The sequence below is a fragment of the Dipodomys spectabilis genome, unplaced genomic scaffold (genome assembly GCF_019054845.1).
Source record: "Dipodomys spectabilis isolate Male_0828 unplaced genomic scaffold, ASM1905484v1 ptg000165l, whole genome shotgun sequence".
NCBI classification, from domain to species: domain Eukaryota; kingdom Metazoa; phylum Chordata; class Mammalia; order Rodentia; family Heteromyidae; genus Dipodomys; species Dipodomys spectabilis.
This window is the reverse complement of record NW_024870842.1, coordinates 1,398,260-1,424,228: the sequence shown is the minus strand read 5'-3', so window position 1 is coordinate 1,424,228 and position 25,969 is coordinate 1,398,260. Positions and strand designations below refer to the sequence as shown.

The following is a 25,969-nucleotide window of genomic DNA, read 5'->3' as shown; positions in this document are numbered from 1 at the left end:
TATGGTGATGTGTAGAGGGGTTACAGTTATATAAGTCAGGTAAAGAGTGCATTTAGTTTTGGACAATGTCACCCATTCCCTCGCTCTCCCCCAGTTTTTCTCTCCCATCCTCAGCCACAAGTTGTATAGTTCATTTTCAACATAGTGTCCAGTGAGTACCATTGCTGCATTTGTTCACCCTTTGTCCCTTCATTTAAGACAGCCTGTTTTAAGGTCAGCTGATTAGCAACTAGAATTTCATTTCACTTTGAAATGTAAGATGTCTGTAAATTTTAGGGGGCCTGATGTGGATGTGTGAGGGAGATTATTATTCTGCTTACCACAGCCTCCAAGTTTGGCTTTGTGTAGGCTGTTTAAGCAGCTGGATCTTCCCACCATCTAGTGAAGCAGGAGGCCATCCGCATTCACTGGTGCCTGGCTGGACTGTCACCCACCAATGACTCTGCCTCAGTGGCAGGTAGGGTGAGAAAGCTTGGAATCACCATTTGGCTCAAGCCACAGGGTCAGGCACTGTTCTTGTGGATGGTAGGGTACCAGAAAGAGAGGGTAGTTGCTACAGTCGGCTCAGACTCTGAACTGGTACTGGGTCTAGGGAAGTCATAAAGTCTAGGGATTAGTAAGTGGGAAGGGACATCTGCTTAGTATGCATGAGGCTCTGTGTTCAATGTCCAACATTAAAAAAAGTTGCAACCAGACACCCCGTGGCTTACACCTGTAATCCTAGCTACTCAGGGATCAAGGTTTGAAGCCAGCTTGGCAGAAAAATTCACGAGCCTCTTATCTACAAAAAACTGGAAGTGGAGCTACGGCTCAAGTGGTAGAGCACTAGCTGTGAGCAAACAACTCAGGGACAGTACTCAGGCCCTGAGTTCAAGCCCTGGTACTGGCACACGTATACACACACACACACACACACACACACACACACACACACACACACACAATATTAATTTCCTTACTAGACCCTCAATTTGTATATGAAATTCATGTGTGTGTGGGGAAGTGTAGGGTGTGTGGGCTGTGTTTGTGTGTTAGTACTACCAACCTCATAGGGATATTGTTGAGACTTTGTTGAGAAAATGCTGGCAAAAGGCCTACCACTAAAAATGTGCCCTAGCCAGTGACCATTGTAGTTACTACGAGTTTAGTTCTGCCACTGTATACAGTATCGCCTCATTTTCCCCATTAAGTGAAGTAAAATGAACAATGGTCTGTGCACCCTTACCTGCCCCCTGCCCTGTGCACTGCTGTGTTTGCTGTACAAGGAATGTAATGAGTTGATATGTATCCCTGGTGGGTGGCCAGCTCAGGTACCTGCTATTTCTAGAGCCATCTGGACCTAGGCTGAGGATGGATTTTGCCTCTGGAGTTCCTGGTGGATACTGAGCCAATGAAAATTACCCCTACTAAATCTGGGAGCTCAGGCCTGTCTGCCTTGAGTCTTCCTCCTGCAGGATCCAGGTCCCACTCTGCCCTGGTGCTTGTCAGGTGAGGGACTTGGAGCCTTTTGGGGGAGCTTGCATAGTTAGTTGTTTGTTGAAAGTAGCTCTAAGAAAGTGCCTCAGAGATTGCCCTGCCCACTCATGACACAGAGGCAGTGTCTCAGAAGGCAACAGACAGCAACCTTCCCAAGGCACCCTAGTAACAAGACCACCCTTGAGAACCAGGACTCCCACCTCCCTACAGTCGGCCTCTAGATTTGATGGCAGGAGGGTGCCTGAGGGCAAGATGTCCTCTGAGCTGCCAGGGACATGATTTTTTTTTTTTTTTTTTTTGTCTGGAAAGCCTCCTGTTTTATTCCTGGCTGCTTCCATTGGAAAGTCTAATCTGTGTGTGCCCTGAAGCGTGCTCATATCTAGCTGCTCTGGTCACTCTGGCCCTGGGGATCACTGTTCTGCTCTCTTGGGGTACACAGGGTACTTTGTGTCTGCTTGCTGGGGCTCAAGCTGACTCCTTTCCACAGTTCCATGTCCTGTCAGGGCTTCTGATCAGTTGGGCAGTGCCCTTTTGGGAGGAGGAGTCATTAATGGCCAAGGCTCCAGCACTGACTGGCAGATGGCTCTTCCCTCCAGTTGCTTGGTGCCCTAGAATGATTCCATTCTCACATGTCACAGCTCAGAGTAGACATCACCAGTTGATTTCAGCTCTCAGATTTGCTCTTGTAGCTTGTAAATACAATGTCTTCTCTTGCCAATTACTGTCCTTGAATGTTCCCTTCTCTCTCAGAGTCTTAGCCTCTTGTATCATGTAGGATTAAAATACATGTCTCCTGAATCTAGGGTCTCAATTGTCTTAAGTTTGTGGAAGAGCCTTAGGGATCCCTGAGGCCTAAACAGGGGCGAATGAGACGTCCATCCAGAACATTACAGAGCTTTGTCCTGAAGAGAGCCAGTTTCTCTTTCCTTCCCTCCCTCCCTCCCTCCCTCCCTCCTTTCCTTTCTTCCATCCTTCCTCTTCTTTTTTGAGAAGGTCTTTCTGTGACAGTTCCGTTAGTAAGCTGGATGGTTGCAACACTGTTCAAGGTGGCCTTTTATTCATCTTAAAGGGACTTTGGAAACATCATATTTGCCTCTTCCAATTCTAACTCTCATGTGACAAGACAGGTGAGGTCAGAAGGTATTTGGATGGGGACATGTCCCATCTGGAGGCTGATGGTAATTTTTAATTCACAAGGACAAAACTGGTCTGTTCTGGGAGCACTGGACCCTTCAGGAGGTCTGGGGCTCATCTGTTAGCTGTCATAGGGGAGTTGGGATTTGTGGTATCTGAAGCTCCTTTCAGGTGAATGAAAGATCACACTGAGTCCTCCAACTATCCAGATTGCCATCTGGGTAGTCACAAAAATGTCCTGGAGGCTAGGAACTTCCTGGGCCTCAGCTCTATTCAATCCCCTAAAGACAGGGAACCTGCTAGTGCAGGACTACCTCTTGTTTGGATAGCGTGGGTTTTCTCCGTGCTTCTCATTGGAGGACAGCCCCTTTTGGGTGGAGCTCCCTCTTGGTCTTAGCACCTCCTCTAGCAGCCACTTGTTAGAATCCGGGGCTGCCTTGGCAATCTGCATGCAGCAGCCACCACGTGTGACCATGGGAGCCTGGGATACATCCCACTCTGCTCTTTTTGGCATTGATGTGTTGCAAACCCCAGCTAATGTTCTTTCTTCTCAATAGATTTTTTAGTAAAATTTCTCTTTCTTTTATGCTTATTTAGGTTCTTTTTCCAAAAGCAGACAGCAGAAACTTCCTACAACCTATTTCTTGCCAGGCAGCTTTGCAGGATTAGTCATTTTAAAATGACTTTAATCTCCATCTTGAAACCTATTTTTTTTTTTAACCTATTCTGTTGTGTTTCTTCGCTTACACTTATTCTGGAAGGAGGGGAAGCTGAGGGAGGGCCTGGCATTCATTCCTGTCTTTCCCACTTGATTCTTTTGGGCAACAGCCCCCAAAGGAAGGAGTCACTGCAGTTCTGTGAGGAAAAAACAACCTCTGAATAGGATTAAGTGGTTTTTCTCCTGGCTCTATTGCTTGCCACCTGGATGGCATGGGGTAGGCTTCTTAGCCTCTCTGTGCTTCTCTTGTTTTCCCTTCTGTCAATGCACATGGTAACAACAGTACCCACCTCACTAGACCATTGAAAAGACTGAATGAGTTAATGCCTGTAAACTCCTAGGAAGAATGACTGGCATACAGGAAACCTAAATAAGTGTTTGCTTAAACATGGAAAGGTAGCTGGTGGTGTGGACTTACTTTGTTCTCATGGAAAAATACCTTCATGCCACGTACTGGTGGCCCGTTCCTGTAATCCTAGCTGTGTAGGAGGCTGAGAACTGAGCAGCACTGTTTGATGCCAGACCAGGCAGGAAAGTCTGTGAGACTCATCTCCAATTAGCCACCAAAAAGCCAGAAATGGAGCCATAGCTCAAGTGGTAGAGCACCAGCCCTAAGCAATAAAGCTCAGGGATAGTTCCCAGGCTCCGAATTCAAGCAAAGAAAAAAAGTGGGGAGTACTTCCACTCCCATTCCACAGCCTTGCCTTCCCTCTTTGTACATGTTCTAGAGGGCTGTGGGTATCATGCTTTCTGTATTTATAATGCCCAACAGTCCACAAAAGGGAGGTGCATATGTCAGTAGAAATGGTCCCTCTCCTCTGCTGATGGCTTGCAGATTCGGAGCTCTGGCCCCTGCCATCCCTTCTGAAGACTTTGCTCAGTGCCCCAGTACAAAAAAATGCATTGGACATATGGGAGGGCAGCAGCCAAAGTGGAATGCTGTTTGAATAAAAGGCGCTTTCAATGGGGCAGTCTAGGTTTGGGACATCATATGTCAACATGCCCATTTCTACTGATTGGGCCTTTTCATGTACTGCAGCCTTATTTTCATTTCAATTCAGATGATTATAACCCCAGCAGTTGCTCTGTTTGTTGCTCTCAGAATAATATGTTCTGCTTTAGTTTTGAGACTTGTTTGCAGAAAAATAAAGCCTACCAGTCAGCCCCACAATGAACCTTGGGTTTCCCCTTTCCAAGTCCTGTGAGGGAAGGCCTGCTATCAGGATTGGGGTGCGTGCCGGGAGATGCAGTCTGGCCCAAGGCTGCTTAGACACCAGCCTGAATCTGGGGAGTAAGTTCACCTCCCTGCGGAGGAAGCCTCAGCTTCCTCTTCTCAAAAATGGGGTGCTCTTAGAGACAACCAGACAGGGCTTTTGTGAGGATTAGATGTGATTCATTGTGATAATAGACATACTTAGCCCAGTGCTGGCATGTGGGACATGCTTGATAAATGTAGCTGCTAAAATTAGCACTAGTGGTACTAATTAGAACTAATTGTTATTATTGGCAAAATAGTGCTTTTGTTTAACAGCTTTATTGAAGTATAATTTGCACACCATAAAATTCACTTACTTTAAATGCACAATACAGTGTGCCTCTTTAGTTAAATGCACTGGGCTCTGCAACCTGCCACAGCCTTAGTTGAGATCATTTCTGATTCCTGTTTCCACCTCCAGCCTGAGGCAGGCCAGAGTCTGCTCTCTGCCTCTGTGACTATGCCTATCCTGGATGCTGATGTGAATGGAATAGTAGTGGCCCTTCCTTCCTTCCTTCCTTCCTTCCTTCCTTCCTTCCTTCCTTCCTTCCTTCCCTCATTTCATTTCTTCTTTCTTTCTTCCTTTCTGCTGTTAATACTAGGGCTTGAACTCAGGGCCTTGTACTCTTGCTTGGCTTTTACATTCAAGGCTGAGGCTCTACCACTGGAATCATACCTCTACTTCTGGCTTTTTGCTGATTAATTGGAGATAAAAGTCTCTTGGATTTATCTGCTCAGACTGGCTTCAAACCTCAGTCCTCTGATCTCAGCCTCCTGAGTAGTTAGGATTACAGGTGTGATCCACCAGTTCCTGGCCCAACAGTAGTTTTCATAGTAATTTTTCTTATCCACTTCCATGATGACTGCCTTTCCCTATATGTATAAACTAAGTGTGGTTAGGAAGGATGCTTATATCATGGGTGGGGTACTGCAGGAGCAGGGAATGTGGAGGGTGCAGATAACTGCCCTTGGGTCCTTAGGTGGCATTAAGGATTGGGGAGCCAATGAACCCAGCAGCAGAACCTGTTCAGGCTTGTCCTCAGGCACAGGTGTCTTCTTGGTTTCATCTGACCATCTGGGAGTTTTCCTCATTCATCAGTTGTCCTGGGGATCTCTGTGCTCCCATTGAAATGCAGACCCTGCTTGGTCTTTTATGAGGGACAACTCAAAGGAGAGCAGGACCTACCTAATGGATAAGGAGGGTATTGCACCTAGGGACCTTCTCTCCCTTCTTACCTATGTAGGTCTTACTTGTTAACCTATGCTATGGTTAGAGGGTTTGAAAATATGGAGCCCTGGTGTTCATCCTATAGCTGTTATTATTATTTTATGGGTTTGGCTTGTTGCATGAGGCCTTGGTTTCCTTATCTGTGTAGTGGGACTACCTTTTCAGTGTTTGTAAGACTGTGCTTAGTGGGATAGGAAGGTTCAATGGTAGCTTGAGGGAACCTGAGCTAAGGCATCAGAATAAAGAAAAAAGTAGGCTGGATGCTAGTGGCTCACGCCTGTAATCCTAGCTACTCACAAGGCTGAGATCTGAGGATTGTGGTTCAAAGTGGTGGTTCACGCCTGTAATCCTAGCTACTCACAAGGCTGAGATCTGAGGATCATGGTTCAAAGCCAGCTTGGGCAGGTAAATCTGTGAGACTCTTATTCCCAACTAATTATAGAAAAAGCCGGAAGTGGAGCTGTGGTTCAAGTGGTAGAGTACTAGCATTGAACAAAAGGAGCTCAGGAACAGTGCCCAGGCCCAGAGTTCAAGCCCTGTGACTGGCACAAAAAAAAAAAAAAGGCAGTTAGGCCTGGCTGGGGGGCGGGACCAAGTAGTTCCCTCAGGGTCCCAGCTCTAGCCATCTCCTCCCTTGGGTCCCTTTTGTCTGTGCCCTGTGGAGCCCAGCTGGCAAGAGCTGGGAATTAACAGGCAGGGGCTGGGCACCTCCCACTGAGGCTAATCTAAGAAGCCGTCAGCGGTTGTGGCTGAGTCCTTCCCGTCCGAAGGGCCTGTAATGTGAGGCTCCCGGGGGAGAAGGTGCCCTTGCTCTGAGAGGCGTTCCTAGAGGTGCCAGGCTTCAGAGGTGAGGAGGCTGCTGGGATCCTCATAGCCGGGAGCTTTGGTAAGAAGCATCTATCCAGGCGGAGCTGTGCCCACGCTGCTACAGGAGTCAGGTGGACTTTCATGGGGGTGGGAGATGGGGGACTGGGGAGTGGCCTAGGATCTGCTGGGTGCCAGCCATAAGGAACCCCCTTGAATCTCCCATCAGCCTTTGCTTTTTCTTCTTGGGGTTTCCCTGGGATATTAGGAGTGTCTGGAGAGAGCACTGCATGGGAGCCCAAGTGCTGTGATCCTGTTCAAATTAGTGCACCAGTCTGAGGTGAATGTGTACATGTGTATGTGCATGTTTAATTATTTGTGATTGGTGTGTGTGTGTGTGTGTGTGTGTGTGCTAGAGAGATTGTGGAAGTGATGTGTAAGGTATGTGTTGGTGAGGATGCATGCCTCTGTGTGTGTGTGTGTGTGTGTGTGTGTGTGCATGCACATGTGCATGTGCACTTGTCTGTGCTGGGCAGGTGGTGCCAGCCTCTTCCCTTCCTGCAGGTTCTGGCTCTTTCTTTGAGATGGCTTGTCTTTTCTGAGGACTGAACCAGGCTGGCTGGGGGTGGAGAGGCGGGCGGGGCGTCAGGGTTACAAGACAAGGTCAGCACAGCCGAATCTGAGCTTTTGTTTGTCTCTCCCCTGCCCGCAGCAGCCTGCGGACTGTTCATTCATTATTAAGTTTTAAATCCACCCGATGAGAAACTTGAGCCTTGGAACTGGCTCCTGCTCTACTCGGGCTGACTCTGTCAGCCCCCCACCGCGTCTCCGGAACTTCACTGCCATTATTGGCTGTGTCCTGAGTTGTGTGCCTTTGTTTTCTCAGGAGCACCAGCCCTTAGGTTTACTGAGTGTTCGTTCTTCCCAGTCTGGATGGCCAGGGGAGTCCCTCCTGTCCCCTGAGAGTGCAGGACACAGGACAGCCTCTTAGATGGATGAGCCCTGCCTGCTCTGAGCCTGGGGGAGGGGACACTGTCATTATGTGCACCCTCAGGCCATCTCCGGCTTCCTGGGTGGACTGGGGCATCCACAGGTAGAAACAAAGGAACTCATCTCCAGGGAATGCTTTGCTCTGGGCACCCTCAGGCCTTTCTCAAATGGCCTGGCTCACTTCCATCCAGCACTGGAGTTCAGTGTCAGGTGTCTTATGATTTCATACCTCCTGTATCTTGTCTGTTACCTGAAACAGCAGTTCCCAGCCCCCCTCAACCCCCAGCCACAAAGAGTATGGTATGGCTGCTAAAGTAAAGGACATTTGTGTTTCTCGCTGTGTCCCTAAGGACCAATAGGATTCCCTACAGGATGCAAGGTTGGAAAGGAGGGGACTCCCAGGTGTTGATCAAGCAATGGGACTTGTCTTCCTTTTGGCCTGTGAGACTGATGGTCTGTGAGGTCATTTCCGGTGACTGTCTGGATCTTTCTCCCCCATCACCCCCAATCAGGGAAGTGGCCAAGAGCTTCACCTCCGGTGAGATTACCACACCCAGCTAGGCCCAGGCAGGTGTTGTTGAAGGAAAAAAAAAAAGACATTTCCCCTTCATCTCCTGCTGCCCCTCTGCCGTGTCCTCTGCAGATGGGAAGGCCCGCCTGTCCACTTGCTTCCGCCCCGGCTCTCCCCCTCCCCTGCAGCCGTTGGCCAGCTGCACAGCCTCAGCCTGAGAGCTGTCGAGAAGCTGGCTCTGTCCTTGTTTCCCCGGCGGCCCTGGGAATTGCCTCTAATCTCTTCTCTGCCTTCCCCCTGCAGATGGTGATGACGACCCGCAGCTCTCCTGGGTGGCCTCGTCTCCCTCCAGCAAGGATGTTGCGTCACCCACGCAGATGATCGGAGATGGCTGTGACCTTGGCCTCGGTGAGGAGGAAGGGGGCACAGGTCTGCCATACCCTTGCCAGTTCTGCGACAAGTCCTTCATCCGCCTGAGCTACTTGAAGAGGCACGAGCAGATCCACAGCGACAAGCTGCCGTTCAAGTGCACCTATTGCAGCCGCCTCTTCAAGCACAAGAGGAGCCGAGACCGGCACATCAAGCTGCACACCGGTGACAAGAAGTACCACTGTCACGAGTGCGAGGCGGCTTTCTCCCGCAGCGACCACCTCAAGATCCACCTGAAGACCCACAGCTCCAGCAAGCCCTTCAAGTGCAGCGTGTGCAAGCGCGGCTTCTCCTCCACCAGCTCGTTGCAGAGCCACATGCAGGCCCACAAGAAGAACAAGGAGCATCTGGCCAAGTCGGAGAAAGAAGCCAAGAAGGACGATTTCATGTGTGACTATTGCGAGGACACCTTCAGCCAGACGGAGGAGCTGGAGAAGCACGTGCTCACGCGTCACCCGCAGCTCTCTGAGAAGGCGGACCTGCAGTGCATCCACTGCCCTGAGGTCTTTGTCGACGAGAACACACTGCTAGCCCACATCCACCAAGCCCATGCCAACCAGAAGCACAAGTGCCCCATGTGTCCTGAGCAGTTCTCCTCAGTGGAGGGCGTCTACTGCCACCTAGACAGCCACCGGCAGCCAGACTCCAGCAACCACAGTGTCAGCCCCGACCCTGTCCTGGGCAGCGTGGCCTCCATGAGCAGTGCCACCCCTGACTCCAGCGCCTCCGTGGAGCGTGGCTCTACCCCGGACTCTACCTTGAAGCCTCTTCGGGGGCAGAAGAAGATGCGGGATGATGGGCAGGGCTGGTCCAAGGTGGTCTACAGCTGCCCCTATTGTTCTAAGCGGGACTTTACCAGCCTGGCTGTGCTGGAGATCCACTTGAAGACTATCCATGCAGATAAACCCCAGCAGAGTCACACATGTCAGATCTGCCTGGACTCCATGCCCACCCTCTACAACCTCAACGAGCATGTCCGCAAGCTGCACAAGAGCCACACTTACCCTGTGATGCAATTTGGCAACATCTCTGCCTTCCATTGCAACTACTGCCCCGAGATGTTCGCGGACATCAATAGCCTGCAGGAACACATCCGTGTCTCCCACTGCGGCCCCAATGCCAACCCACCCGATGGCAATAATGCCTTCTTCTGCAACCAGTGCTCCATGGGCTTCCTCACGGAGTCCTCCCTCACCGAGCACATCCAGCAGGCTCACTGCAGCGTTGGCAGTGCCAAGCTTGAGTCTCCGGTTGTGCAGCCCACCCAGTCCTTCATGGAGGTCTATTCCTGCCCTTACTGTACCAACTCCCCCATCTTTGGCTCCATCCTGAAGCTTACCAAACACATCAAGGAGAATCACAAGAACATTCCGTTGGCACACAGCAAGAAGTCCAAGGCAGAGCAGAGCCCTGTCTCATCGGATGTTGAGGTGTCCTCTCCGAAGCGACAGCGGCTCTCAGGGAGCGCCAACTCCATCTCCAACGGCGAGTACCCCTGTAATCAATGTGACCTCAAGTTCTCCAACTTCGAGAGCTTTCAGACCCACCTGAAGCTGCACCTGGAGCTGCTGCTGCGGAAGCAGGCCTGCCCCCAGTGCAAAGAGGATTTTGACTCCCAGGAGTCGCTTCTGCAGCACCTCACGGTGCATTACATGACCACGTCGACCCACTATGTGTGCGAGAGCTGTGACAAACAGTTCTCCTCGGTGGACGACCTGCAGAAGCACCTGCTGGATATGCACACTTTCGTGCTGTACCACTGCACCCTGTGTCAGGAAGTGTTCGACTCCAAGGTGTCTATCCAAGTGCACCTGGCTGTGAAGCACAGCAACGAAAAGAAGATGTACCGCTGCACGGCCTGCAACTGGGACTTCCGCAAGGAGGCTGACCTGCAGGTACACGTCAAACACAGCCACCTGGGCAACCCAGCCAAGGCCCACAAGTGTATCTTCTGCGGGGAGACCTTCAGTACTGAGGTGGAGCTCCAGTGCCACATCACGACCCACAGCAAGAAGTACAACTGCAAGTTCTGCAGCAAGGCCTTCCATGCCATCATCCTGCTGGAGAAGCACCTGCGGGAGAAGCACTGTGTTTTTGATGCTGCCACTGAGAATGGCACGGCCAATGGGGTGCCCCCTGCGACCACCAAGAAAGCTGAGCCCGCTGATTTGCAGGGCATGCTGCTGAAGAACCCCGAGGCGCCCAACAGCCATGAAGCGAGTGAGGATGACGTGGACGCATCAGAACCCATGTATGGCTGTGACATATGTGGCGCGGCCTACACCATGGAGGTCCTGCTGCAGAACCATCGGCTCCGGGATCACAACATCCGCCCTGGTGAGGACGACGGTTCACGCAAGAAGGCTGAGTTCATCAAGGGAAGCCACAAGTGCAACGTTTGCTCGAGGACTTTCTTCTCGGAGAATGGGCTCCGGGAGCACCTGCAAACACACCGGGGGCCGGCCAAGCACTACATGTGTCCCATCTGTGGTGAACGTTTCCCTTCGCTGTTGACGCTCACCGAGCACAAGGTGACCCACAGCAAGAGCCTGGATACGGGCACCTGTCGCATCTGCAAAATGCCCCTGCAGAGCGAGGAGGAGTTCATCGAGCACTGCCAGATGCACCCTGATCTGCGCAACTCGCTCACAGGCTTCCGCTGTGTGGTCTGCATGCAGACAGTCACCTCCACCCTAGAGCTCAAGATCCATGGCACCTTCCACATGCAGAAGCTGGCGGGCAGCTCAGCTGCATCCTCTCCCAATGGGCAAGGGCTACAAAAGCTCTACAAGTGTGCCCTGTGCCTCAAGGAGTTCCGAAGCAAGCAGGACCTTGTCAAGCTTGATGTCAACGGGCTTCCCTATGGCCTGTGTGCCAGCTGCATGGCCCGCAGTGCCAATGGACAGGTGGGTGGCCTGGCTCCTCCAGAACCCACTGATCGGCCCTGTGCCGGCCTCCGCTGCCCCGAGTGTAGCGTCAAGTTCGAGAGTGCCGAGGACCTGGAGAGTCACATGCAGGTGGACCACCGCGACCTCACACCAGAGACCAGCGGGCCCCGGAAAGGTGCCCAGACATCGCCAGTGCCCCGGGTAAGTGCAGTCAACCTGCTCCTGACTTATGTTCCTTGAGGAGTCACTGTTCCCCACAGAAACTGTACCCCTGCCTGCACTGTCCCTGGCTGTAGCCTAGAGAAGCAACACAGCCTGTCTTGGCTAAGCATGCTGCTCTGCAGTGCAGTCTTCCAGTCTGAATCACAGTTCAGCTGTGTGTCCCGCACAGATTATTTACCTTTCTGGGCCTCATTTGTTGAATGCTCATCTGCTCCAATTCCGATATCCTAGAACTGTTTCAAGGGGCCAGTGGCACGCAGGAAATGCCCAGTGCAGTGGCCGATGCACAGGGAGTATGCTGTATATGGAGGCTGATATCCTTGTGAATGATCTGGGGGTGAACGGGCTTACCTGCTTACTTGGTTTCCTTGGGCAACTGCCTTAACATCTCTGTGCTTTTGATCCAGCATTGTTTTGACAAGGCATAAATATAAACACTATGTACACTTAGGGCTCGGAAATAGGCACTTGTCTGGGGCTCAGATCTGCTTGCTACAAGTCACCGGCTGATGTCATTCTCTTCAGTTACGTCATCATCATCATTGTGGTGCAGTGGTGGTGTGGGTGTAGCCATTTTCATATCATGTCAATAATAGTGATTGATTCATTCATCAAATTTTCTGGAATACCCATTATGTTTGGACATGCCTGGAAGCCAAAGAAAACCAGGCATGTGCTACGTTTTGAGGATCTAAGGACCAGGTGGTATTGTAAGCCCATAAAAAGTGGCTTCTAAGCCAGGCACTGGTAGCTCATGCCTGTTATCCTAGCTAACTCAGGAAGCTGAGATCTGAGGATCGAAGTTCGAAACCAGCCTAGGCAAGAAAGACTACAATTAACCACCAAAAAGCCAGAAGTAGAGCTATGGCTCTCCTCCCATGCCCCCCTTTCCCGGCAAAAAAAAGTGGCTTCCAATGGGGCTACTGGAGGGTTGACCTAGGCCTTAGGTACGGGGCAAAAGGTGCACAGCATTTGGATGTCAGACAGCATATTCCCAGGGGTCCCCTGTGTGTGTCTCCAGGTGGAGGAGGTGCTACACACGTCTCCGAGGTTCCTTGCGCTGGAGGGCAGCTGCTGGCACCATTGGCAGAGAGGCAGGCTTGAGGAAGAGCCACCCAACACAAGCTGCCTTTGGAACAGGGGTTTGCTGAGGGTGTTTGACCTTGAGATACAAACCTGGGTCTGGGTCTCTGGGATTGTGCAAGAGTGAGGGAGATTGTGTGAGAGGAGGAAAACAGAGCAAAGAATTCACTAAAGACAGGCCTCCACAGGCCTCCTGGCCTGACCCTTGAAGTTCCAGATGTTCCAGACGGGTGATTGAAGGGCCATGTAAGGAGAGGAATGTGTGCATGGGGACAGAACTGTGAGTCTGGCTGGGGACTGAGGCTTCTTGTAAGATGCCTATTGGGTGGGGTGCTCATTTTAGGGGTCATGACACCTCCATCAGAGCTAATCAGCTAAGCCAGTCCTCTGAACAGGGAGAGCAGAACACCTTCTGAGGTCCTGGTCATTGTTACCTGCTATATCCATTCCCTAGCTTGCTGAATTGGTAGTCTTGGGCATTGTTTGAGTCCTGGAGTCAGATGGCTTGGCTGAAAATCTCCTTTAGGACCCAGCTGTGATATGTCCTTTTTAGGCCTCTGTCTTCCCCTGTAAAGCCAGAGGACACTAGTAGTGGTAGTTAGCAATGATAGTAACAGTAGATAGAGTAATAGTAGGTACATGAAATAGGAACTCCATCTACCTCCAGCTTATGTCCCCTGGCACCAGGACCATCTTGGTTTTGCCCTGGCCCCAGGTCAGTGCCCATCTCCCTCAGTTGTGAAATGTTGTGACCCTTTCCCATGTTGCCCTCTGAGGATGAAAGGTTCATAGCTCTTCATCTTTCCCATAATGATAACATACTATCTCTTTAAGTACTTGTTTGTTTGGTGCTAGTCCTGGTGCTTGAGCTCAGGGCCTGGGTGTGGTTCCTGAGTTATTTTGCTCAAGGTTAATGCTCTACCATTTTAACCACAGCTCCATTTCTGGCTTTTTGGTGATTAATTGGAGATAAGAATCTCACCTGCCTGGGCTGGCTTTGAACCTCAATCTCAACCTCCTGAGTAGCTATGAGTTCAGGCCTAAGCCACTGCGCCTGGTGGCAGAACTCATTTTTATGGAAATCTCTGAGGCGTAGAACAATGAAGACATCTGCCTCATCCCTGGCTGCCAAAAGGCAAAGGTGGGATTTGAACCCAGGCATGTCATGTCTGGTGCCACAGACTACACGCTTTCTCCCCAGTTAGTATGGAAGCCATTGCAGCTGCAAGAAATTAAGCTTTCCCTTTTGCAGGAGGGTAGTGGGCTGGCAATGGAGGCAGTATGACTAGCCTGGGTACCTGCTAACCTCCCTGGATGCACCCAGCCTAGACTACTTTCTCTTTTCCATTGTGCCCACTCCTGTGCTAGTGGGGTAAGCAATCCCTGATGGCCAGGGATTACTTCCCATCTCCAAAGCCTGGGGCTGATGGAGCTGCCCCTCCCCTCTGTGCCCTGGAAACAGCACCCAGTACCACTCAGTTAAAGTCCCTACCATGTGAGGGTCACTCTCCAGAACACTGATTCCTAGAGCATCTCTGTGCCTCTGCTTTGGCAAAGAGGAGACTAAGGATTAGGTGCTGGTGGCTCATGCCTGAGATCTGAGGATTGCAGTGATCAGCCAGCCCTGGCAAGAAAGTCCATGAGACTCCTATCTCCAATTAATCACTCTAAAATGCTGGAAGTACAGCTGTGGCTCAAATGATAAAGCACCAGCCTTGAATGAAAAAGCTCAGAGGCGTACCTAGGCCCTGAGTTCAAGCCCTAGTACCAGCACAAAGCAAACAAACCAAAAAGAAAAAAAGACAAAAAAAGGAAAAGAGAATAGAGGCTCAAAAAGGTAAAGCTACATATCTAAGAGCCCAGGGACCACAGTTGTGGGGCAGTACAGGGATTGAAGCCTTGAGGACTCTCCCCCACCCCCTTCTTCTCTCTGCCCCAGGCTTTGTGCTGGGGGAGCTTAGCTGGAAATCACCTCTCTGCCTGCCCCTCAACCCAGGCAGATGGGCCCATTGCAGACAAGAGCCAGACAAAAGCCCAGATACCTTTCCAGCCCAGCAGCACCCCTAGGGCTTTGCCCCCTGCCTGGGCACGCCTAGGGGCAGGGGCCCAGCTGTCTGCTCACCCTCCCCCACTCCCCCAGGACTTGCTCTTGTCAGAGCAGACTCTGGGGGCTGCACAGGGGCTTGGGGGCTGGCAGGCTGGGACCCTCGGGAGTGTATCCATAGCAACTAGCTCTCAGAGGACTGGGTTCCTGTGGGGCCAAGGATGCTGTCGGCTGGAACAGGAAGCGTGGAAGCTTCCACCTCCCCCATCTATGGATAATAACAACCTTGCCCACCCCAAGGGCAGGCCCTGGCCCTCCAGGGCCTTGAGGCGCTTTCAGTGCTGGGGTGGGGGTGGGGGCCTGAGTGTTCTACCCTGTTTTATAGCCAAGTGAAGGGGTTTCTAGGCTGAAGGGTAGGCTTATGTCCAGGTCAAACTGGCTTTCTGTTACCCAGATTTAGAACTGTTCAGGGGTGTTTGGAACCCGGAGCTGAGGATGGCGGCTCAGATAGCAAGTGCCAGAGGTATTCTGCTGGGCATAGGGCCCCAGTCGAGACCTCTTAGAATCCACTTTCTCTACCTCTCTAATGTGGGAAAGTTGCCTGCACTAGGACTGCAACCATGGAAACTCAGTATCTCTGGCCCTCCCCTTTTCTCTCTCTCTCCCTCTCTAAAGGTGCTAGTCTTCCCTGTCCCACCTCAATTTTTCTCTGGGGGCCTCTCTCTGTTCTGAGGCTGCTGGGCTGTGGGGAAAGGCCGTCTCTGGCCACAGGCCTCAGACTTTAGCTTTGGTGCTCTTGAGCTAGGCCCCAAGGATGGGCCTTCTGACAGAGGAAGCACTTTGAATGCCAAGTTCCACCTTTCTGTAATTGTTTCCTGGTGGGGCTGAAGCTCCGAGGGAGAGGAGGTCTCTGGGGGCATAGAGACCCTGTATATGTTGGAGTGAGGAGGGGGGCTAAATGTGGAGGTATCCGTGCTAGTGTGTGTGTGCGTGTGCACCTACATACTAATGTACACTCATGCATCATGTGTATTGGGTGGTTGGTTCCTTCACTTTTGTCAGAGGTTCCTAGGTATCCGTGCTAGTGAGTCTGAGTGTGTGTGTGTGCGTGTGCACCTACATACTAATGTACACTCATGCATCATGTGTGTTGGGTGGTTGGTTCCTTCACTTTTGTCAGAGGTTCCTGGGCCTCTAGGGTTTGGGTGTCAGGGTTCTAGTGAGAGTGGAAGGTCTGTGTGTCTCTAGGGACAAGTCTGGATAGGTCCACCTGTGCTCCCCAGGGGATCCATGAGATTGTTTCCACTTCTCTGGGCCTGTTTCACATTAGACAGGTTGCATGTTATTGTCCTAGGTTACCAGGAGAAGACTGGAATATGTGCAGGGGTTGTGGCTTTACGAGAGTACTGCATGTAAATGCAACTATGTGTGCTGGCAGATCTGTGTATATGTCCATGAGTGTGTGCATGTTCAAGTATGTAAGAGAGAGAGAGAGTGTGTGTGTGTGTGTGTGTGTGTGTGTGTGTGTGTGTTGCCAGCAGTTCCTTGGGCCCTTCCCTTGGGAATGTCCTGGAACCTGTTCCCCCACCAGGAAGGATGGCATTATCTGTCTGTGCTGTTTCTGGCATATGGCAGAAGGGCATTTGGGGGAGCCTCTCTTCCTATCTCCTTGGTGAGTTTCGTTTTGTTTTGTTTTTCCGGGTCCTGGTGCTTAAAACTCATGGCCTAGGAGCTATCCTTGAGCTTTTGTGCTCAAAGCTAGCTCTCTACCATTCAAGCTCTAGTTCCTTCCAGCTTTTTGTGGTTAATTGGAGAAAAGTGTCTCATAGACTGTTTCTGCCTGGGCTGCCTTTGAACTGTGATCCTCTGATCTCAGCCTCCTGAGTAGCTGGGATTACAGGCGTGAGCTACCACTTCCTTGGCCTGTGACGACTTCTTTTGCAAAGGCAGCAAGACCACATCATCCACCTGCCTGTCCTGAGGGGGTCAACTAAACATTTTGATCATGGATTGCTGCTTACTCTCATCCCAGTCAGCCATGGCCATGGCCTTCAGAGGCTTCTGCCCCACAGATCCTTGGAGTCTTGGCAGCCTGTCCAGCAGGCTTCTCTTGGACTTTCCTGAAGTGGAGCTGGCCAGGATGAAGTCATTCTTATATCATTCATTCATTCATTCATTCAAGCAGCCAGGACTCTTTGACCTGTAAGGCAGAATGAATGATTCTCACAGTGCAGAAACTCAAGGTGGCTCCTCTCTGTTAGAATGAGCGTGGAGTGGAGCCCTGACAAGTCCCATGGAGCTGTGTCCCCTCAGAAGATAGGAGTCTTTTTCAGTCATCTTGTGTCCCAAACATCTCCCTATAGGTTGGGAGGTGTGCCTCCTGAGCCCTGCCTGTACATCACCTTCTCAGTTTCACTCTGTTCTCCTAGGGCCTTTTCTTTTTAGCTTCTGTTTCTGGGGCCAGTGGCCTGTAATGGGACACACTGAATCCTTCGGTTTTCCTGAAACATGGGGGAAAGGCCTCCTGTGGAGCCCAAGCAGGAACCCTAGCCTGGAGCCTGAAGCTCCCAACACTAGTGTTTCTAATTGTTTCATTCATTAGTCAATCCACGTATTTATTAGCTCAATAAGAATTTTCTTGATACCAATTATAAAGTTATAAAGATATACTTTTGTAACCCTAGCATTCAGGAAGCTGAGAAAGAAGATAACAAGTCCCAGCCCAGTCTGGACTATACAGTGAGACTCTGTCTCAAAAACAACAAAGCTAGGCACTGGTGGCTCACAGCTGTTATCCTAGCTACTCAGGAGGCTGAGATCTGAGGATCACAGTTCTAAGCCAGCCTGGCTGGACAGACAAATCTGGGACATTCTCATCTCTAATTAACTAGCTTGAAGCTGGAAGTAGAACTGTTCAGCTCAAGTGGTAGAGTTCCAGCCCTGACTGAAAAATCAAGGGACAACTTGAGGCCCTGAGTTTAAGCCCTAGACAAAAGACAAATGAATTAATTAAATAAATACAGAGCAAAACAAATAATCAAAGTTGACTGCTGCTTAGGCAGTATTCACTGCTTGTAGGCTCTAAGGTGGTAGAAACCCAGAATATTTAAAGTTGTATAGTTCTCTCTGTTTCTTCAGCCTGAGCAGAGTACTGAAAAGTCAATCACATACTCAACAGATCCTTCTTGTATTTTGGCCTTTACTGGCTGTGTCTCCCAAGGGTAGACACCAAATCCTCCTGTCCTCTGTTTGGCTACTCAGGGTGCAGTGTGGGAGCAGACAAGTCAATCAACCACAGCATAGTGGTGCATCCACTACCCAAGTGCTTTAGTGTGAGCTGAGGTGAGTGGGTGAGGGAGGGACTGAACTCACCCTGAGGTGGAAGGAAGAGACTTCTCAAAACATTGGCCAAGAGAGGGTGTCCAGGGGAGGAAGCAGCAAGGACTCAGGGAACTATGGGTGGAGATGGGGCCCAGGTGGGATCTGAGACTGCCCAGCTTTCTGGTGACTTGTCCTAGTGCATGATTTAGGTTTGGACCTAGGCCCTTGCCTAGGAATCACTAATCCTACTCCCTCTTCAGAGCTAAGAGAGGCCCTGTCCTCCAAGAAGCCAAAGCTTTCTTTGGACAACTTGCATATGTTGTGTTCCAACACACTGCCCTTTATCCTTCGGGAGGAAAGGAATTCCACAGTCTTCCCAGACAGGACACACCAGCTCTGCCTCCAGGCAGCAGGTTTCATAGCTCCTCAGGTTTAGTTGTAAGAATAAGGTTCACGCTTTACAAGTCTCCAAAAAGTTGTGATACTTGTTCTGATTTTCATTTTCCTAGCCCCATCTCCAAAGGCAGCTGATGTAGTCCTTACATATGGAAACAGCTATGAATCGCCTCCACAGCCACCCTCAATGCCAGAGTTGTCAAGAGCAGTGTCCCTGCTCAGCCCATCTGGTTCTTGGGTGGGTCAGTGGTTGAGGAGGTTATTGGGTGGGTAGAAAAGTGAATGGACGGTGGATGGATAGGTAGATGGGTAGGATGATGGGTGGACTGATGTGTAGGTAGTTCTCTGGGTGAATGGGTAGATAGATAGATGATGCATGTATACATAGATGGACATATAGGTAGGCAGGGGATAGGTAAGGAGACGGGGTGATGGATGGGTAGATGAAAGATGGGTAGGTTGGTGAATGGGTAGATATATGTGTAGATAGATGGGCAGCTGGCTTTACTTATCCTAATAAGGCTGACCTTGGGTTATGACAAGAGAAGTTACTCCTCTTGAATATCACCTGTGTTCCTTCCCCAGGCTGGTGGAGTTTGATGGACAGGAAATCGAGAAGGGAATAGGTACCATTCTGGGAAGTCTTGAGCTAGGCTGTTGAGAAACTTTTGATTTCTGCTTTTGCCTGCCTCTCAACTCTCTAACTCTTTTCTTTTTGGTTTCCAAATAGAAAAAGACATACCAGTGCATCAAGTGCCAGATGACCTTCGAGAACGAGAGAGAGATTCAAATCCACGTTGCCAACCATATGATTGGTAAGATCTCAGCTCCCCACGCCCCACTCTGCCATGCGGGGCCCCTCATCATGCTTTGAAATGTACACTTCTAATCATCGTCATTTCCTGGCTTTTAGGACAGAGGACAGTCACCACTGCTGTTTCTGGGAGTCAAGATGGCAGGGTAGAGTGCCTTATCCACTGAGCCTTCTTGTCGAAGCCTCACTCACATTACGATAGAACTTTTGACAATCGCCTCCATTTCCCAGCATAAATTTCCCTCCATTTCTAAAGCGGAGTGCTTTTCAGTTGCCAAGCACTCAGGGGCAATTATGCTTCAATTTTGTATGTCATGACATTGAATAGACATAACTGCTCGTATTTCCCACTCAGTGTGGTGAATTCCTCAGGCACATTGTCAAAACAGAACACTTACAAAGTTATTCCCATCCTTTTTCCTATTCCTCTTCAAGTGGATTTGGATTTGGAAAATGCAGTTTTTCTAGAAGGGGAGCTTTCAAAAGCCCATGTTGCTCACTTGGGAGGTTGTAGATTTTTACCCATCTTGGCAGGTAGATGTGGGGATTGCCTTGGCTGGAAGCAAGGCGTTTGTTCTGGTGTGGGACTGGGCTGAGGGGCTTAAAGGACAGGGTGGCCCAGGGAGTGGGACTGGGCTGAGGGGCTTAAAGGACAGGGTGGCCCAGGGAGTGAGATGTGGTGTCTGTATTTGGCACTCAGGGCCTCAGAGAGCTTTGGGAATCCTTGTATTATGGTACAGCTTGGATCTTGTGTCTGAGCAGTTAGGTATAGTGGAGCATCCTGAAATATTTTACTTCTTCTTTTCTTTTTTCTTTTTTTTTCTGGTCAGTCTTGGGGCCTGAACTCTGGGCCTGGCCCTATTCCCTCAGCTCTTCAGCTCAAGGCTAGCGCTCTACCGCTTGAGTCACAGCGCCACTTCCGGCTTTTTCTACTTATGTGGTGCTGAGGAATCGAACCCAGGGCCTCATTCATGCAAGGCAAGCGCTCTACCACTGAGCCACCTTCCTAGCAACTCTTCATTTCTTTTTTTTTCTTTCTTTCTTTTTCTTTTTTGGTCAGTCATTGGCGCTTGAACTCAGGGCTTGGGTGCTGTTCTTGAGCTCTTTTGTTCAAAACTAGCACTCTACCACTGTGAGCCACAGTGCCACTTCCAGTTTTCTGGTAGTTAATTGGAGATGAGTCTTACAGACTTTCCTGCTGGGGCTGTCTTTGAACTATGATCCTCAGATCTCAGCCTCCTGAGTAGCTTGTATTACAGGCATGAGACACCAGCACCCATTCACCTCTACTTTTCTTCTAGCATCTTTTCACTGTTGTGTTTGTAGCAGCTATATTATCAGAGAACTCTCTAGCAAAGCTTCTCATGGTATTAATTGAAGAACTGCATGCACATGTAGAGCTTGGTGAGTCTCACCTGAGCACACTTGTATAACTAGCAACGACATCAAGAGGGCAGACTGCTCATCAGCGTTCTGATTCCTTTGGTCTTTTCTGCACCTTTACTTAATGAAGTGTCACCCCATCCTGATGTCCAAGAGCACGGGTTGGTTTTTTTTGCCTGATTTGTGCTTTATATGAATTAATCACATAGTTTTCATTTAGTGGTATCTGGCACCTATGACTACCTATAGTTGGAGTTTATTCCTTCTCATTGGTGTATAATATTCCATCATGGGAATATTTATCTGACTCCATGGGCCCATTTTGTAGTTATTCAAACAGTATGTATCATATCTGTTGCTGAGCATACACAGATAATCTTCTGAAGGAATGTTGCATATTTATAGCTAATATATCCTATTTGGGCTGTACATATCTAGTGGGAATACAGGGAGAAGTGGAATTTCTGAATCCTAGGCTCTGGGAAGTTCACGTTGAGTAGGTACTGACAAATTCTGTAAGTGCTCCCCCACTCCCACCCCAGTGCTGTGCATCTTTATTTCACATTAAAGGAGCAAGTGAAAGCCCCCTCATTAATGAAGCTGCTTGCGAAATGAGTGCAAGTTCCTGGTCTGCACTCAGCTGCAGTACTGCCACCTTCAGTGTGGACAGGACCTAGCATCCTCTTTGCCTGATCCCCTTCAGGTGCTGGACCGTGGGCACACACGTGTGTGTGTGTGTGTGTGTGTGTGTGTGTGTGTGTGTGTGTGTGTGTGTGTGTGGCAGGCTCACCTGGCTGCTAGGGGAGAGCATGATGAGCCCAGGAGGGGCAGGTAGGACCCTGGGAGCCTGGCCTGACAGGGAGATTGGTGGCTTTTTAATTTCCTCTGTCTGAAAGCCCCCTGCTGAAGTATAAGAAGGAAAGCTACTCTGTCAGTCACCGGCTGCTGAGAACCCTTTCTTGGGAGTGTCAGGAAGGTGAAGATGAAGATATCTCCAAATGTTTGCTTTTGTAGCAGGTGGTGATATGCGCTCCTGTTTGTAAGCATGAAGGGTGAGAGCCGGCTAATTGGACCACAGTGATTTCAAAGGTGCTCCCCCCTCCCTTCTATTTTCCACCTTTCCTTTGTGCACAGCCTGGAAGCTGTGTGTCCTCAGGCAGAAGGCAAGGGGGAGGCTCTAAAATGGAGTTACGGAATGTGAAAGGAAGGTTGGACTGGTATTGGGCCTTTGTGTTGAGACAAGGGCTGCGCTTCCGGTCTGGCTGCTGGCTGGGCCTCCTTACCCAGGGCTGCCTGCGGTGCTGTGGGCTGGCCCGCTTCCCAGGGCATGTGGCCACTTGGGGCTGGGGATCCTGCAGCAAAAGGGCAGAGATTCCTGGGTGGTGCCACTCACCCTCACCTGCCTCTCACCCCAGGCCATCTGAGACCATCACCAGCACAGGTAGATGACTTGTGGAGGGCTGCTGTGGTCCAGGGTGGGGAAGACATGGTCCCTGCTCTCCAAGGTCCCATAGCACCCCATCAGAGTTCAGACAAGGATGCTAACAGAGGTCACTCACCCAGCCCTGTGACATGCCAGGCAGCTTATGCCATGGCTAGTACCCTCTTATAGGGTTTGGTGACTTGCCTAAGTTGTCTACCCAGAAAGTAGCAAAGGCAGGTAGAAGTTAGAAGGTGGTAGAAGAGGCCCTGGGGGAAGGGCAGTGTGTTCCTGGGAGGGGCAGTGTGGAGCGAGAGGGATGCTGATGGGCATCCAGCTAAGCTTGGATGCTGATGGCTCCCAGAACAGGTAGTTCCATCAAAAAGGGCCTGAGTATTGAAGGATGAAGAAGACTTTTCTCTGGGCTAGGAGGCTGAGAACTGTGAATTGTGGTTCGAAGCCAGCCCAAGCAAAAATGTCTATGAGACTCTTACCTTCAATTAACCACAAATACCAGAAGTAGGGCTGTGGCTTAGGTGGTAGAGTGCTACCCTTGAGCCCAAAGAGTTCAGAGGCAGCACCCAGGCCCAGAGTTCAAGCCTCATGTCCGACAAAAAAGGAAGAGAGCTAGGCACGGAAGGGGAGGTTTCACAGTATGTTAGGTGGTGGGGAGCAGACAGTCTGAGGAAGATCATGGGCGAGCTCAGGGCAGGAGCAGAGGTGAGTGCTGTAGGACCTGTCCTGATGGGGTCACATCCTGGGCAAAGAGAAAGAATTTGGACCTGGGCCACCAAGGACCTGGGTTGCCAGATAAAGGGGTTTGGGAGTGAACTTCACCCTTTAGGCCAGGATTCGCCTTTTGCACAAGTCAGCTCATGGCAAATGACAGCCTGCAGTGGCTGCTCCCTGGGGCCCAGGCGAGCATTCCCAGGCTCCCCACCCCCCAACCCCCAGCCCCACTGTGTCACACAGGACTGCTGGCTTATTTGTGTCCCCAGCTTGGTCCCTAGAGGTTTCTGGGTGTACAGCCTGGAGCTAGGACACTAGGGAGCTATTGAAGGTTTTGGAGCAGGGTTGTGGCCTGAGCTGTGCTGAGTACTGGAGGAGAATGAATTTGCAGTGATTGGGGTGGGTGGAGTGGGAGGTGGGGGGGGGGGGATGGAAGAGAACCAGAGAACAGGTCTTGCTTGATCAGATCCAGAGCTATGGAGCCCACGGAGGGGGGGAGAAGGGAGGCACACAGACTTGTGGCTGGGCTGTGTGCTGGCACAGGCAGTACAGGGGCATGGCTTGCATTGAGCTCTGCAGTCCCAGTCAACCTGCTGGGCCCAGTGTCCCTGTGGACAGCTTCTTTGGCTAAATGGAGGCGTTCAGAGTGGCCAGCTGGAGCTGGCCCTGGTTTCCCTTAGCGGCACCACAGGGACAGTCGGGTGCATGTGGTCCTGTTCAGATCATAAACTTGGGGCACTTGGGAGAGGGTCTGAGGCTGGTCTCCTGGGGACCCAGGCTGCCGGAGACCACCCCCGGGGCTCATAAACTGGTCTTTTTCTAGAGGAGCCTATGTGCAGCTCTGCAGCCTAGACCCTGGGAGTTGGGATGATGCAGGTCTCCGTCTCCTTGGAAACATTCCCTGGCACCTCTCATCTTGGGAGGGAGTGATTTGGATCTGCTAGAAAGGCAAGGGTCTTTGGAAACCTTTTGAGCAATGTGATCGCCTTTGAAATCCCTCCTTCCCCCAGGGACTGAGGTCCTTCCCTGGGCCTCCCCCAGCCTTTGAAATATCCTTCCACCTCCCCTCCCCCACAGAAACCCAGAGACAGTGAACAGCTCAGTGCTGTGGCCTCCTGCTGGGATGACCTGGCTCTGCCCAGCCACCCCTTCCCCACCTCTCTCTGTCCCTCAAGTCCCTGGGAAATCAGCTCTCCAGAGCCAGGAGATTTGTAGGAGGCCTGGGCAGTGGCAGTTTGCCCCGTGGTGGGAAGGGAGGATTGTGGGTCTTCAAGTACCTGTGAGGTGTGGTGCACGCCCCACCCCTCCCACCCCCAACAGGGCCTGAACCTGGAGCCCTGGAGTACTTGGGATCTGCAGGATGTGTGTCCTTGAGGTGCTTTGAGATGGGGATGCTGAATAAGGGGTGGCTGGATGAGGGCTTTGAGAACTTGTCCTTCAGATAACAAGCTTCCTGAGACGGGGGTGGCAGGTGGTGATGGTGGTGGTGAGTCAGCCTGTGGGCCCCTGGACATCCTTGATTGGTGCCTCATTTGCTCCCTGAGGAGGATGAGGTTGGGAAGGGACGTTGTCCTCAGGGCATCCAGCAGGACCCTTTGCTCTGAGAGTTCTTGTCCCCTGTCCCTGGGTGCCTCTCAGAACTGAGCTTTGCTGTGGCGAGCCACGAACTGTGAAGGGAGTAGACATTTATTTGGAGTCTGATCCTCCTGCTTCCCAAGCAGGCCTTGTCCTCTTTCTGCACTTCGAATGGGAAGGATAGAGAGAGAGAGATAGAAGGAGACAGGGACAGAGAAAGGGAGGGAGGGATGGAGGAGCTGTCAGAGAGAGAGAAACATGTGAGACAGAGGGAGGGAGAGAGGCAGAAATCTGCTCTCCTTTCCCGATCTTTCATCCCAGAAAATGCCCCAGGCTGCCTGGCAGACCTGTAGTGTTTGTTGGGAGAGGAATGGCTTGTCCAAGGGAGAGGTCTGGAGAGGAAGAGTTATGGTCTCTTCCCACACCCAACACCTTCAGATCTAACCTGAAAGGGAAGAGGAAAGGGTGCTCTCACCTCCTGGCCTGTAGCTCATGGGGCTGGAAGCCTGTGTCAGGCTCTTGAATGGTGCTTTTGATTTTGCTAACACTAGACCCAAACATCTATCCAACCCTCATAGGTGATATCAATCTCCCCCACTTCTGAAGCTGAAATAGGGTCTGCAATCTAATGCTTTTCTTCCCCCTTTTTCCTCCCCAACTGTTCAAGGCATCCCCAACACCCTTCACCAGTGAGATAACCTGCTAGAGGCGCTTAAGGCCCTTGATTTGAGGGTCTCCTCCTCTCACCCAGTGTGGGTGCAGCACTTTGGGCCCCTGAGCTTTAAAGTGAGGCAGGGTCTCACTTTGTAGCCCAGGCTGATCTTGAGCTTGATGATGTTCTTGCCTTTGCATCTCAAGTACAAGGATTATAGACATGCACCACTATGCCTGACTTCCATGTTCTGAGTTTTACATAGTGGATGATGTCTCATTTTTCTGACTTTCTCTTGTGTGCATGTCTTAAAGATGGGAACACTCTCTGTGGTTGGTGTTTCCACTAATGGAAGTCTGTGAAGTCTGGAATGTGATTAGATTCAAATACTGCTGCTGGGCTCTGGGAAGAGCATCGTGAGTCAGGCATGTCACTCCATGGGTGCTTCCTAGGGGAGGCCACACCTGGTCCTCTCCAAGTGGAGGATGGGAAGCAAGGAGACAAGAAATCCTAGCCAGAGAAAGTGGGACAGGCCAGTCTTAGATCAGACAGGCCTGCCTGAGATGCATAAGCAAAAGTCCCCTTAGATCTGCTTCTGACTAGACGTATGAGGAGATGGAAGGCATCAAAGGCCCTGTGGCCTGTGCTGGCCCCTGACAGTCTTCTCTGGCATGGGTACCCAATAAGTATCAGCCTGGACCCTAGCTCTGTCTCCCATCCTTTTGAGTTCTAGGGGCTTAGTAGGAAGGAAGTGGCAGGCTTTCTACAAGAATTGGTCTCACAGGTATCCTACCTGGTGCTCTCCCAGCTGGGGCAATGCAAAAGTGAGGCACTGTGCTATTTTTCATAAAGGGGTTAGGCATCCACACATTTGGGTATCTACCTGGGTCCTGGCTC

At 50.9% G+C, this 25,969-nt stretch overlaps 1 protein-coding gene across 2 annotated transcripts in view; it reads left to right on the top strand.

The window, feature by feature from the left end:
* Positions 1–25,969, top strand: part of Znf423 (zinc finger protein 423) — a 327,707-nt gene that overhangs the window by 189,464 nt on the left and 112,274 nt on the right. For both annotated transcript variants that reach the window (XM_042693457.1, XM_042693458.1), the window contains exons 4-5: positions 8,420–11,634; positions 19,230–19,314. In XM_042693457.1, coding sequence (XP_042549391.1) covers positions 8,420–11,634; positions 19,230–19,314 — 3,300 coding nt within the window. The remainder of the gene's footprint in view (positions 1–8,419; positions 11,635–19,229; positions 19,315–25,969) is intronic.